The sequence below is a fragment of the Kryptolebias marmoratus genome, linkage group LG23, assembly GCF_001649575.2.
Source record: "Kryptolebias marmoratus isolate JLee-2015 linkage group LG23, ASM164957v2, whole genome shotgun sequence".
Lineage (NCBI taxonomy): Eukaryota > Metazoa > Chordata > Actinopteri > Cyprinodontiformes > Rivulidae > Kryptolebias > Kryptolebias marmoratus.
The window spans coordinates 8,479,397-8,493,415 of NC_051452.1; the positions used below are offsets into that span (position 1 = coordinate 8,479,397).

At 43.9% G+C, this 14,019-nt stretch overlaps 1 protein-coding gene across 8 annotated transcripts in view; it reads left to right on the top strand.

Moving 5' to 3' along the window:
- The window catches only part of LOC108242201 (nck-associated protein 5), a 147,056-nt gene that overhangs the window by 47,332 nt on the left and 85,705 nt on the right, over window positions 1-14,019 (top strand). For all 8 annotated transcript variants that reach the window (XM_037973898.1, XM_025008214.2, XM_017426907.3 and 5 more), the window contains one exon: window positions 2,367-2,440. In XM_037973898.1, coding sequence (XP_037829826.1) covers window positions 2,367-2,440 — 74 coding nt within the window. The remainder of the gene's footprint in view (window positions 1-2,366; window positions 2,441-14,019) is intronic.

Sequence of the window (14,019 nt, forward strand, 5' to 3'; positions counted from 1 at the left end):
GGGCCATCCTCCAGGCAAGTTTGTAAATATTTAGCGTTCTTGGTGTTTGTGCTCCTGGAATGCAGCAAAACTTTGTGTTTAAAGTTGTAACATTTTGAATCGTTCACGGTCAGTCGGGGTTAGACTGACTTCTACCAACCTCACAAATAAAACCTGGTTTTCTTCAGACATCCGACACATTCAATGTTTCTTATCGACTCCTTTTTATTCGTTCTGTTTCCATGAAGGAACATCAGCGGACACAAAACACTAGAGTTGGCCAAGCTTCACTTGAACCTTTCTTCTTCTTCTGCTTCTTTTTGTTGTTAGTCGCTTGAGTGCAACAACCAGGTGCAGATTTCATACACTGACAGTAAGCTTTTATTTATTTATGGATCAGATTTGTTGGACCAAAGGGCTGCACAATAAAATGAGGCCAACCAAAAGCAATAAAACACATTGTTCTCCTAAAACGGAGCTCTGTGGTGATGGGTCCTAGTTTGGGGGCGGATAAGTCAATAAATTACTAATAATTGCTTGTTTCTTCTCAGAAGCTGGTAAAAAAAAACGCAAAAAAGGGGTTTTAAGAAAGAAACTATTAACAACTAGAAGTTCAGAGAACGCAAACCTCCACCGAGGCCACAGCGTGATTAAAAAACAGTATGATCCGGATCATCACCAGGATCAGAACCAGAATCTAATCCACTGTTTGTTTGTTTCAACCTAACATTTCCTGAACATTTCATCCAGATCTGTTCTTTAGTTTTAACCTGATCTTTGCTGCCTGACAGACAAACAAATAAAAGGGTCACATGTAGGAGCAGAGACAAGTTTTTAACAAAGGGGTCACCTGTGACCTTTGACCCCATGGACCTAGAAATCAACCGGCATCACCTTTGACCCATGAGGTGTCCAGCTTTGCACTTTGACATTCCTACATTAAACTGTTGGAGAGTTAGAGCACTAGGTGAACTGTGATGTTGACCTTTGACCCCATGACACTGAAATCAATCGTGATTGCCCTGAACCTAAGAGGTGTCCAGCTGTGCAGTTTAATTTTCCTCCGTTACATGATTGGATAGTTGGAGCAAAAGGTCATCTGTGGCCTTGATCTTTTGACCCCGACACCTTGAAATCAACAGTGATCACCCTCGAGGTGTCCAGCTGTGGAGTTGGAGTACGGGCTGACCTTTGACCTTGACCTTGAACCGGATCACCACCAAAATCGAATCACTTGTTCCTTGTTCCATGTTTGACGTTTCCTGAAGGTTTCATAAAATCCCGTCTGGAACTTTTTGAGGAATCTTGTCCACAGACAGACAGACAGACAGACAGACGCTACCAGAAACAGAACCTCCTTGGCGGAGTTAAAGACCTCGTTCTGTGGTCACATTGTGTGTTTACGTGTCATAACAATCGACCCATTTCCACGCAGACCCAGTGTTCCTAATAGCGTATGACAACAGGGGTTCTCTGGAAAGTTCAAAGACTCGCAGGCAAAGTGTTTGTTTTCCTCCTTCCTGTCGATCCCATTCAGAAGAATGAGTTTTTGCGGGGAGTTATTTTTGCCGGGGAGTAATTAGAGAACTGACAATGGCAGCAGAGCAAAGTGGTGCCGGGGCTACATTTCGGAGAACTGCAAGGGAGCTGCGAATGAATGAATTCCAGATTCTGCTGCTCTTCCTTCTCCTGGACCGCGATTCTTTATGGGACCCCCCCCCCCCACCACCACCATTTCTCAATTACACTCCATAGGCACACGGCTGGAAATCAATGGGGAGCATCTGTCCCGCCGAGATAACCGTTTCACCCAGGAGATGTGTCAAGCACACGTCTCATTAATTAAACCTGGACCGGCCTGATCTGACAGCGTCAAAGTCACAACTGGCTGGATGTGTGAAAACGCAGATGTTTAAAGTATGGTGGCCTACTTCTTACATTAACGGCTCCCCCTCACCCCCCCCAGTCTGTTGTGCGCAGCCAAAACCACTAAGAGGCAAATCGTTAGGCCAAAGCCAAGAAATCCCAACATCTGTTTTCTCCGTTTAGCTCTCGGTCTCGGCTCATTTCTGTAACTCGGTAGCGCAGGTTTTTGTGAGTGCAGTGTGCTCCCAGCGGACATTACACAGCTGGACTCGCTTTTGGGACAGCCGTTAGAGGTTACCTGGAGTTGCACAAAGAAAGGGAGGCTGAGCCGATCGTTACTTTTGTTTTACAGCTTTCTGTTCGGGCATTGACAGCAAGACATAAAATCACTGATTCTGAAGAGTTTTGTGTGCATTTTCTCGATAAATATTTGCTGTAATTTGGTCTAATTTATAATGTTTATGGTGAAAGGTTCGTGCGTGACGATTTGCACATAAACGGCTCTGATCTCTTCTTGGCAGGAGTACATGGACGCCAACAAATGCATCGATGAGCTCCTCAAACAGCTCGAGGAAGAGCGCCGAAATGTCCGAAGGTAAGAGCGTCTTTTTAAATTATTTCGGAGGGGGGCAGATGTTTTATGGCCAGAGGATATCAGCAGCTGTCTGCAATCCATTCCCAACAAGAGGCAGCAGAACAATGTTTGGTTCTGAGAGCGAGACAAGCTTTGTAGCCGTGTTTGAGAAATGCTTTTTGTGTTGGAAGTGCTCTGAAAGTGGCAGACAAAGGGGAAACCCTGGGCCCACTGTGGGGTCGGCCGGGGACATTTCTCATGGAGGTCCTTTGGTGCAGATTTGTCCAGACAATGTGAATGAAGAGCTTATGGAGATGCCAATCTAATGACCTTGTCCCCTCCATGCTCCTATCATTCGACTTTTCCAATGACGCACCGCTCCCGTAGAAGAAAGAGACAATTTTTTAAACTTCACCCTCCTTTGTACAAACCTCTCTCCATTTCAATGGAGCTGTATTCCCCCAGCTCAAAGTAATTTTCCCCCTGAGTGAGCAGAGAGGGGCTGGGGGTTGGACCAAGGGGGGATATGGGTCTCAGGGTGGGTGGCTGTGGAGGGGGGAGAGGATGACCACTGACCATCCCTTTTACTTGGCCCGGACAGCCCCTTTAAAAAAGGAAGTGGTGTGTAAAGGAATGACCCTTAAGTCATCGCCGCCCCTTTTTGTAGGACACCTTCTGTGACAGCCAGCGTGACCTAATCACCACTTAAAGTCACCAAAATGCCTCTGAGCTGACCTCGGGTTGCTCCACCGGACCGAATGGATTCAAAGCCATGAACTTGTACTGAGCCCGAGTAATTGGACAGGCTGTTTAAATCATTATGGTTTGTATTTGGTAAAAACATTAGTGTTCTGTGTAACATCTTAGACTGTTTTTTGGTTTTATATGAAATTTCTAATTTGTGGTAGTTTGCAGAGGTCAGCCATCGTCTGCCACCTCTGACATGAACATTTTTTTCTTCTGAATCAATCAACTGGACACTTCCAATAAATGTGCAATATAGGGCAGCACGGTGGAGCAGTGGTTAGACCCGCCGCCTCGCAGTGAGAAGGTTGCTGGATTGCCAGGACGCTTTCCCCGTGCACGTGTGGGTTTACTCTGGTTTCCTCTCAGAACCCAAAAACCTGCATGTTAGGTTAATTGTTAACTCTAAATTGCCTTTAAGTATGAGTGAGTGTGAATGGTTGTTTGTCTCTGAGTCCCTGTGATGGACTTGCGACCTGTCCAAGGTGTCCCCCGCCTCTGGATGGATGGATGAATGTCCAGATATACCCGATGAGCCGCCACCGAAGTGTTTTACTTTTCACTGCATGTCACAAAGACATTAAATGTGGTTACACAAGTCGTGGTCCAAAACTTGGTCCGAGACCTGCTTAGCTTAGCTTTAGGCTAATTGTGCATTTCATTAAAATCAAAACCAAGACCTTCCAAGTTCTAAGTCAGAGGAAGTCCACTGGAACACCCCTTAAACAGAGGTGTCTGACTCACCCCAACCTCAAAATCCAATATGGCTGCCTTACACATGAAAAGCCGTGGCATCTTAAGTAAGAAGCTTTTTTTTTTTTTTTCCATTTCTGTTGGTTTAAGTCCCGTTAAATCAGTCACACATGGAGAACTTTCTAATCTCTATTGGGAAACGTTGCTACCGTGTTTGACTGCAGAGAACCCAGAGAAATGATGATTAGCTTGTGTCGCTAATCGTTTCTACCTTTGTTACTGAGGTGGTTGGTCGGCTTGCAACTGGTTAAACCGGATGTGTTGAGATTACTTGATCCAAGTTCTGATGGAAATGAACTGTTTTAGCTAGCTTTAGTCTTAGCCTTTTTATCAAGGGTCAGAAAACGATCACTCTGTTAAACAATTGTGTGCTACTCTTTGTTTTTCTGGTGATGTTTGCTAGTTTTTGTACTTCATTAGACAACTGCAGTGAACTGGTATTTATACTACACAATGATGCGTCTAATATTTAGCATGTGACTACAAAACACAAGTTTGTGTTAATACATTAGTCTTTACAACAGTCCAAATTAAAAATTGAGTCCGCAGAGACAAAGGCTGTGGGTTGGAAACTAGCCCCAAACGGCTTAATAGTTTAGTTTTTTGCATGCTTTCGTTAAAAATCTCAGATCAAAGAGCAGATTAATATCTTATAATTCAAATGTGACGTGGGTGAGGGAAGAGTTTGTTAAAACTGAACGCGTACCGGCGTAGTACAGTACTTTTTGTGGTATCCATAGGATAATGGCACCAGGCAGCAAACATTTTGAGATGACTTTGCACTGGTTGCATGAAGAGGTAGGAGGGATTATCAGGAAATAAGACGGAACAATGTGGACAGCTTTTGAATCCCGTGCCGGGGCATTCCCGAGTTTTTCTCTTCCACTGCATCTAAAGCAGTTCACGCTGAAAAAATGCCAGTGTTTGGTCTAAAAATGATGTCTTTCAGTGGAAGACAGACACCCAGCTGGAATGCCTACTTGGTGGCAGACACCGGGGGGTCCAACAGAGTGCTGGTATGTTGGTAGTGAGACTAAGCTGGTTTGTCTGAGGGGAAGTGCGACCTACAAAGCTCCTTTTGTCTTCCACGGGGTAGTGACAGATATCACTGCCAGAACTCCTGCACAGCTGAGATGCAATCATATTTAGACTGTAAACAAAGGGGCTCACATGGTCTTTTGATGCTGAGTATTTTTAGGGAAGACGTACCACCAAGCAGGGTCTGCCCCTGTTTCTTCTCCGGAGTGGTTTGATTCAGATGGGTGATACTGAGGAGTGACTTCAAGGCTGTCGTTCCACTAAAACGGAACAAAACTAAAAAGGGGACCCCCTCCTTCTCCTTATTAGGCAGCATTTCACGACGTCTGTAGATGTCTCCCTCCACCCCTGAGAATATGGGGCCCATCAATCCGTCAGGAGGTGAAAGAGAAGCCCTCGCATTCCTCCAGTTCTCCGAATCCTTTCGCCGTGACCCGCTGACCCCGCTGCATTCATGGCTGTCATTGTGTCGAATTATAGGGCAGTTTCACACTGGTAAAGAACACAGATTGGACAATTATGCAATTTCAGATACAGAGGCTGCTCTGTAAATTGCCAAGTAGGGTCATTTTGGTGGAATTTCTGTTTTTGTTCCGCGAAAATCCAACAGTTTTTGTTATTATTGCTCGAGAGATGGATATGGGTCGTGCTGGAAAGGTTGGAGCTCTCGTGGTTTGTTCCATAATAGACTCCACCGGGTCATTGTTTGTTTATTTGTTACAGCAAAACAAGCCCAGATCATCACCCTTCCACCACCGTGCTTGACGGTTGGTTTGAGGCATCTGTGCTGATGTGCCGTTTGTGTATTACGGCCAAACATCTGTACTTTCCAAAAAAAAACAAAAAACACTGTTCCAGAAGTCTTGCGGTTCGTACAGATTCAACTTTGCATCATGCTGACATGTTTTGTTTTTTTTAGAAAGAAGCTTTCCTTTTGACAGCCCTTCCAAACAAGCTCTGCTTGTTTCTACATGTTTACTTTATTTTTCCAGCGGCTGCATATCTTGGCAATTTGACAATTTTCACAAAGATGACTGCAATAAATTTCTCACAGGCATATTTTTAGCCTGCAAATGGTCAGTGTCTACTCATTTCAAGCCATAGATATTTTTAGCTTTCTTTCAGCCGTGCATCGAGAACATCTGCTGTCTTGAAGGCCCTCATGCAGACAGTATCTTGCACTCGGTGTCGGCATCATCGCTTGATGAAGCACAAAACCCCAGTGGGACGCTGACCAAGCTTTCCTGCTCCCCCTTTTATTCAACGCGATCACGTCCTTGACGGATGAAAACAAAAGCTTCACAGCGCTGTGTCAACATCAGATGGAGCAAATCCAAATTAGACACAACCTACTGTATCACTGAGCCAGGATTTCTGGTTATTCATCGTTTGTTTGCGCTGCGCTCTTCTTAATTAATGTTTGATGAAGTGTCTTTTCAGCAGCGTTGGCCCCAAACATCGTCGCATTGACGCTTGTTTGATGTACCGAGGAGTATGGAGTTCTTTAGAGACTTTTGCTGAGTGACAGACGTGTGTGCGATGGACATATGGATGCTCCACGGCGCTAAAAAACCATGACGGGCAGGGATGACCGCTTTTTCTTTCCTTTTTTTTTTTGGCAAGCTGCTGCGTCAAGGCACCGTGACTGTGTAATCTTCCCCGAGGATTAAAACAATGCAGATTAGAAATATTTTCCCCTCTCTTGTTTCGTAACTCTTATTTGTTTGTTTGTTTTTTAGCATGAAGCTTCTTTTTAGTGGGTCAGGCGCTCCAAATCTGGTCTCTTCAGGGGGGGGGGGGGTCACACAGTCCAAAGTAGGTCTCACCTGCCATTCTTTTCCCTGCTGGAACAGATGGCGTCTATCTGTGACCCCTTCCACACCTTACAGGACAAGGAGGAGGGATAAGGAGGTGGCAGACTGGGTGGGGGGGGGGACTCAGCTGGAGATGCGCCGTGTATTGGACAGGTTGCATGGAGCAGTCAGCTGCAGCTGCAACCTAAACCCAAAAGAATAAGGAGACGACATCTGCCGATCAATAATCTATTTGTCATGATCATAGCTGCTTCAGAGAGAGCAGGGATGGAAAGCGCAGGTCGGCTCGGTTAAGGGGTTAAAAATAAAACGACTTGCTTTGTGTGAGCGAGTTTGCCTGTGGGTAGATCTGAAAACGCTAATTTGTCCTCGTCTAATCAACGGTGGAGATCTGAGGTAGATTTTTTTAAAGCAACAGGACTGACACGACTCCCTTTGTGGCCAAAAGGTTTGAGGACCGTTTCAGCTGCGACGAGCTTTTTAGCCCGTAATCGTTTTAATCAGCACGAATGGCCGAAACTCCCCCCAGGGAACAAAAGTCAACAGTAGTACAAAGCTGGGAAACCACTTTAAGAATCTGTACCTCTCCTGGTGTTCCTACAAAGCAGATCTGGCCTCAGAGACGCCTGCGTGCTGCCGGCGGTTCGAGCCAAATGAAAGGCTGAAGTATGAGCCGAAGACATGGACAGGGTTTCTTTCCAACACCTCCTCCTTAAGGAGCCGCCGTCTGGCTCGGCCAAAAACTATGCATTTTATAACTTTAATTGGATAAGTTGACCGACCTAATGCAATAATTTGATCACACTAAGCTTCAGGGGGATCTAATATGCTCTCAGAGTCTATTTTTGTGCCCTCTGAAGTGAATGACTGGTTCTGATCCCTCTATTAGAGGTCGCTTTACGGCCTCAGAGTCCAGACTCTTTAATATCTTCAAGAAGCAGTGATGGTGGTTGAATAAAGTCAGTGGAAGCTTTCCTTACCTCAAGATTGAGATTTTTCTTATATAAAGCTTGATCAAAGCTTGTGGGTGCAAACCAGAAGGCTTGAAATGGATGTAATTATCTCCAAAAAGCTCGCCTTTCATGTGTGTTTCTTCTAATTAACAACATCGACTGTACGTGTTTGATTGTTAGCATGAAGTTGGTCTTTTATAGAGTAATGTTGAGTCAGCTGCAAAACTTTGATGGATTCCTTGAAGGAATTGTGGTTTTTCCCTGGTTGAGCTTGACGAGGATTCACTTCCTCCCCCCTGGCCGGGGCATCCTTGCACCTCTAACCCCCCCCAGTAGTCCCGTAAATGCCAGACGCTTCAGCTCTGATTCATGTCTACAGTCTGGGCACGGTTGGAGTGCACGCTTTGGTTTTTACAGCGCTCACGAGAGGTGGAGGTTAATCGAACGGTTTAATGAAGCCTTTTACTGATGCTCCCTCAAGGTCGTTTTCATAGCCAACTGTAACGTCCTCATTCGCTCAGACATCCTCCTCCCTAAACCCTCGTGTTGCTTTTTATTCCCCCCCCCTAAAGATTTTACTTAACATTCCCATTCTGACAAAAACTTACCTAATGACTTAAGCAGCCTCACAGTCTTTCCAAACATGTCACATGTTAATCATTTAAAACTGCTTTCTGTTAAACACTTCAATTCTTTATTTGTTTTATTCACTGGAACTTAAAACCTAATAAAATTAAGGCTTTTTCCTCCCCCACGATTGTCTTTTTTTCCACCCTCTGGGGCATTCTTGTCAGTGAAACTCAAAAAAACAAACGTTAGCCGTAAAAATGCTCGCCATGAAAGTTTTAGACAATCTTTAGGATTAAAGATCAAATAAAATGAGACAAATAAGAACCCAAATAGCTAAAAAAAAACTGGAATCAAACCCAATAAAAAGGAAAAACTGTTGTTTTGAGTAAGATAAACTTTATAGATTGTAAACCTGACCTTGTTGGTTGTCCTAACCTTGACCATTAATCGTACAAACCTGTTAGTTCATGGTCCGGTTTATTTACTGCTTAGGTTTAGGAAAACAAATGTTCATTAACCTTTTTACCTTTTGTAGTGGAAACCTAACCTTTAAAGTTTAAATCGCTGATCCTGTAAACCAAATAAAACCTTTCGTTCTTCATGAAAAAAGCTCCCAAATTTCATCACAATGGTCCATTTGTAGACTCAAAGAACCTACTTTACAAGAAAAGTCCTGAGCACGTGGAGTTTTGGCTGATTCTTCCAGATGCTCTGTTGCATTGAGTAGTTTCTGTGATCCAGTGGTCACACAGCTCAGGGACTGTTTTTTGTCAGCATTAAGGACTGAATGGGGTATTGTCTGCGCTCCTGCAGCCAGTTAGCTGTGTTTAAGAGTTGATGGAGTCCTGCTGTAATCACAGCTGCTGCTTTCCTCCAAATGAGTCATCAGACATCCACTTGGTGTCCTGCAGTGGAGATAAAAAGGACTTTAGTGGAACACAGATGAAGAAAACCAAACTTTTTATCTGATTTCTGGTGAATAGCATTCAAGTCGATTAACTTAAGTTCCTCTCCGCTCAGTGAAAAGATTTGATCAGAATCAGCTTCTTTTGGGGGGGGGGTCGTAATATGCGTCCCATAAAAGCGAGCTGTTATTTTGACTAACAGAAGTGCTGCGAAAACATCCTCCCTTTGCGATAAGAATCCACCCTGTGTGGTTTTGTTGTTGATGGCTGCTGGATGTCACAGTGGCTGCATCCTCGCTATTTGAACCCCCCACCCCCCACCCCAACCGCCGCCGCCGCTCGGCTCAGGGATAAAACAAGCCCCCGGCTCTGCGTGGAAACAGGAAAAGGGTGAAAATGTGTGAAACGAACACAATAGTCGTAAAAGCGGTCCGAGTCTCTGATCTGATGAGATACCAAGGTAAAACGGCGTCAGATAAAATGGATAATTTTCCCAAATCTTCTGTTTTCTAAAATGCTTTTTTTCAAAAAAAAAAAAAAAAAAAAAACTTGACATATTTTATCAAATGTGTGTGTTAATGTTTGTGTTCTCGTGAACCATTGAACGATTTTAATGAAACTCGATCATTGGATGTTTGTTTACAACTGATTACCTTTTGGAGTCAAGTTGACTCAAGATGGCTGCCACAGATGGAAAATAAATAAAAGGCTATAACACAGAGAATCTTAAAAATATTGAGCTATTATTTGGTGAGCTAGTAGCTGAAGATCATGCTGAAGAAAACAAAAGTCTAACCTGGCCCAAAGCTAGCTTCAAGCCTAAAGAAAGCATTGGCCTTAGCGTAAAACTAGCTTAAGCTTAGCCTATACTGATCTTAAACTTTAGCCTATAGCTAGCTTATACCTTAGCCTATAGCTAGCTTATACCATAGCCTATAGCTAGCTTTTACCTTAGCCTATAGCTAGCCTAATCCTTAGCCTATAGCCAGCTTATACCTTAGCCTATAGCTAGCCTAAGCCTTAGCCTATTGCCAGCTTATACCTTAGCCTATAGCTAGCTAATAACTTGGCCTATAGCTAACTTAGCATATAGCCAGTTTTAGCTTTAGCCTATACCTATCTTAAGATTTAGACAAAAACTAGCATAGCTCTTGGTAATTATAGCTTAAGTCTTAGCCTATAGACATCTTAAACCTTAGCATATAGCCAGCTTATACCTTAGCCTATAGCTAGCTTAAGCTTTGGCCTAAACCTGTCTGAAGCCTTAGCCAAAATCTAGCTTTTGGTGTAAAACTGGCTGTAGCCTTAGCCCAAATCTAGCTTTAGCCTTAGCCTAAAAGCCTTCATTTAAAACTGGCTATAGCCTTATTCCAAAATTAGCTTTAGACTTCGCCTCAAGATATTTGTAAATTTGTGGCACGTTCGTTCTGTTATTCTCTTAAGGTTGCCTTTTTTACTTGTTTTTGATAGACTGATTTTTAAAAACTCTTTATGTTCAGTGAAATTTTGTGTTTTTGGTTTCGTTGTTTTGCACTTCTGGCCTTTCAAGGATTTTGGGAAGTTCAATAAATCCAATATTGATTCAGGTAGCTTGCAGCTAGAGTACTTTTTATGTTCCCGAGCTAATCTGTCATCGAGATTCCTCAGCAGTCCCTCCCTGCTCCTCGTTAATTACACCAGGGATTAAAATTAGAAGATTTCACCAAGTTTAATTAAAGATTATCTCTATCGGTGTTAATCCTGCTCATTCCGGTTCTGAAGACTTGAGGCATTTCCTGAGATCCACGCAGAGGAAGACGAAGTCTCACTGGACCCTCGTCATCCTCGGCATCGTTCCGCCCCCGTCGCCTCGCTTAATGAAACACGACCGGAGTGCGTTATCGTTTCCATCTCGCCGCAGAGCAGCTATCTGACACACATTCATACAAACACACAGAAAGCCGGTCTCTGGAGGGGACTCTCTGCAGACATCGTGGGATTTGCATCAGTCGGGATGTTTGCAGTTTTCCTGGGCAGGCTTTCGTTAGGTAAACAAACACGCTGCCTCTCCAAAACTTGGCATTTCCTTTTCTCGTCCGCCCCCACCACCCCCTCCCCGTCCCCTTTTCTCTTTCTCCCAGAACTGCCTCACTAGCTGACAGCTAAATATCTCCTGGATGGATTGAAACCATCCGAGCTGCCTCTGATGTCTTCCCAGATGATGTTACAGCCCCTACTTTGAAACCACACAATAAATGGTTGTTCGCTAAAGCTTAATCATCTTTTGGCTGCTGAAAAGAGAGGAAGTGTCACCTCCCCCCCACCCCAGCCCTTCCAGAGTGATTAATGTCGGACTCGGGAACACACACCTCGACTGAGATATCGACTGGAAGGGTAATGAGCTCAAGCGACGTGCGCTGGCCTCTGGTCACTCATCTGTGATCAAGCTGCCGGAGATTAATGCCGTCGAGGGGAAAACTGCAGCTTAAAGACAACGTGGACCTTCAATATGACAAACCTTTATCTAACTAATATTTCCGTGTTGTTTGACTGTACTTGGACTCTTGGCTGAGACGAAGAATCCATCCATCTGTTAAAGCTACAGCTACATTCTGGAAGGAGGCAGAAAAATCCATTTTTACTTCTTTAGCTACCCTAAAATGTTCATTTGGACATATTTGATTGGATGTCGCTGGCATTTGTTTCAATAAAAGTCAGTGAAGTTACAACATGTAAGCCTGAGTTGTCAAGTTTATCAAATCCGTACCAAAATTGTCCAATTTCTGCCTCGCTTAACAACCACTACAGTACTTTACTACCGTTACAGTGTTTTATAGGAGCCAGAGCTCACTTTAGCACCAGCTCTTTCTGGCTCGAGCACGAACAGACGAGTGCTGTTTCGGCGCCAAACATTTGGCGCAATCTCGGGACCAACTGGACCAGAGCAAAGACCCATTTCAGCCAGGAGTCATGGAGACCGCGAACCATTACGAATGTGAGCGCCATGTTTAAAAACAGAGTTGGTTTCGCTTACAGTCTGGCTGATTTACCAGGAAATACTTTGATTTTTTATTCAAGTTGAATCAAATGTTCCATGGAACAACGTAGGGTCATTGTCTCTCAGCTATGCTTTTTAATTAACCTAAGATCAGGTGGGAAAGTACCACAAAAGCTCCAGCCGATGTGCCGCGACAATCTTTCTTATTTTTGTTCTTGCGTGTGACGCTGCTGAAGCATATCTGTGGGTAGAAAAGAGACCCGGGGCAACACCCGAGCACTGCACCAACGACATTTCTGCAAAATCAAAAGACATTTAAAAAAGGGCCGACGCAAATCTGCCATCAGCAGCGCAGAGAAAACTTCATCTGTGCGTCGCTGGTACTTTTACAACAACGTAACTCAAAATCCTGTGCATACAGTTTGAAATTAATTGTGTTTTATTACTTATTTTTGGAGCTAAATGTTACGAGAAGGCATTTATAAACTGTTTGCTTACACAAACGTGAACCCTGAGCCTGTCAGGGACACTTTGTTTCTTTTCTTTCTGTTTTTAACTTGTTGTCAGCGTTAAACTTAAAGCAGCATTTGACATGTTTTAGGGGCTTTCTTTCGATTAGATTTACGAGTTGGAATGGTTTTGCATGTTGTGCTTTTATTGATATTTTATTGAGTCCCAACTTGTCCCAACTTGTGGAAACTTGGCTTTACATTTTATTACCATTACAATGTGCTTTAAAATCAAAGATTTTGGAAAGACATGTTATAGAAAAGGACCAAGTTTGAATTTGTACTTGGTGCTTTTTATATCGTTAACCGACGGATTTTACTCCATTAAAGTACAGCGGTTAGCATCTGTGTAACACCGGCTGCTCCTCGGTGTTGTTTAAAGGTGCTGACGCTCACGCTTTTCCTGCGTCTGTGCACAAAAACCCTCCACACAACCAGCATCCCCGTGCCGAGGACCACCCTGCACCCCATTACAAATCCATATCGACCCAGCGGCGCTCCAGTCGCTGTCCGAGCTCCGTCCTGTCTCCTTCCCTGCACCCCCCTCCTCCCTGTGGAATGCTAGCTGGTGTGTGTGTGTGTGTGTTTGCGTGCATGTGCTTGTGTGTGTGTGTGTGTGTGTGTGTGTGTGTGACAGTGGTGGAGCCAGCCTGGCTGTGTGGGCGGCTGTGTGTTTCCAAACAGTGGAATCTGTCACTGACACCCCTGGCAGAGCAATAAGCAGCTTCTTAATGAGCTCAGCAGATCACTCAGCACGCACACACACACACACACAAATTTTACAAATACAGACACGCATCATGGCACCGGAGAATTTGCATGAACAATATTTGTGTTCATATTGTTAAAGGAGTCAACGGGCTAAACATAGCAACAAACTGATGTTGACGGTCTAAAATAAATCAAAGAAAAAGTCTAACCTAGCCTAAAGCTAACTCTAGCCTTAGCATAAAACTGACCCAGAAGCTACCCTAACTCTTAGCCTAAAGCTAACTATGACCAACTATAACTAAGCTAGCTCGCTAATTATAACTTTAGCCTGAGCCTAAAGCTAGCTAAACCCTTAGCCTAAAGACAGGGGTTAGCTTTAGCTCAAAGCTCGTTAAAGCCTTAATCTAAAACTAGCTTAGCTCTTTTTAATTATAGCTTTAGTCTGAACCTAAAAGTGACTTAAGCCGTAGCTTATAGCTAGCATAAGTCTTAACCCATAGCTAGCTTAACCCTTAGCCTAAAAATAAGGGTTAGTTTTAACCTAACATTTGCTAAAGCCTTAGCCTAAAGCTTGCTAAAAACATAGCCAAATGCAAGCCTAACTCTTGGCCTAAAGCTAACACTAG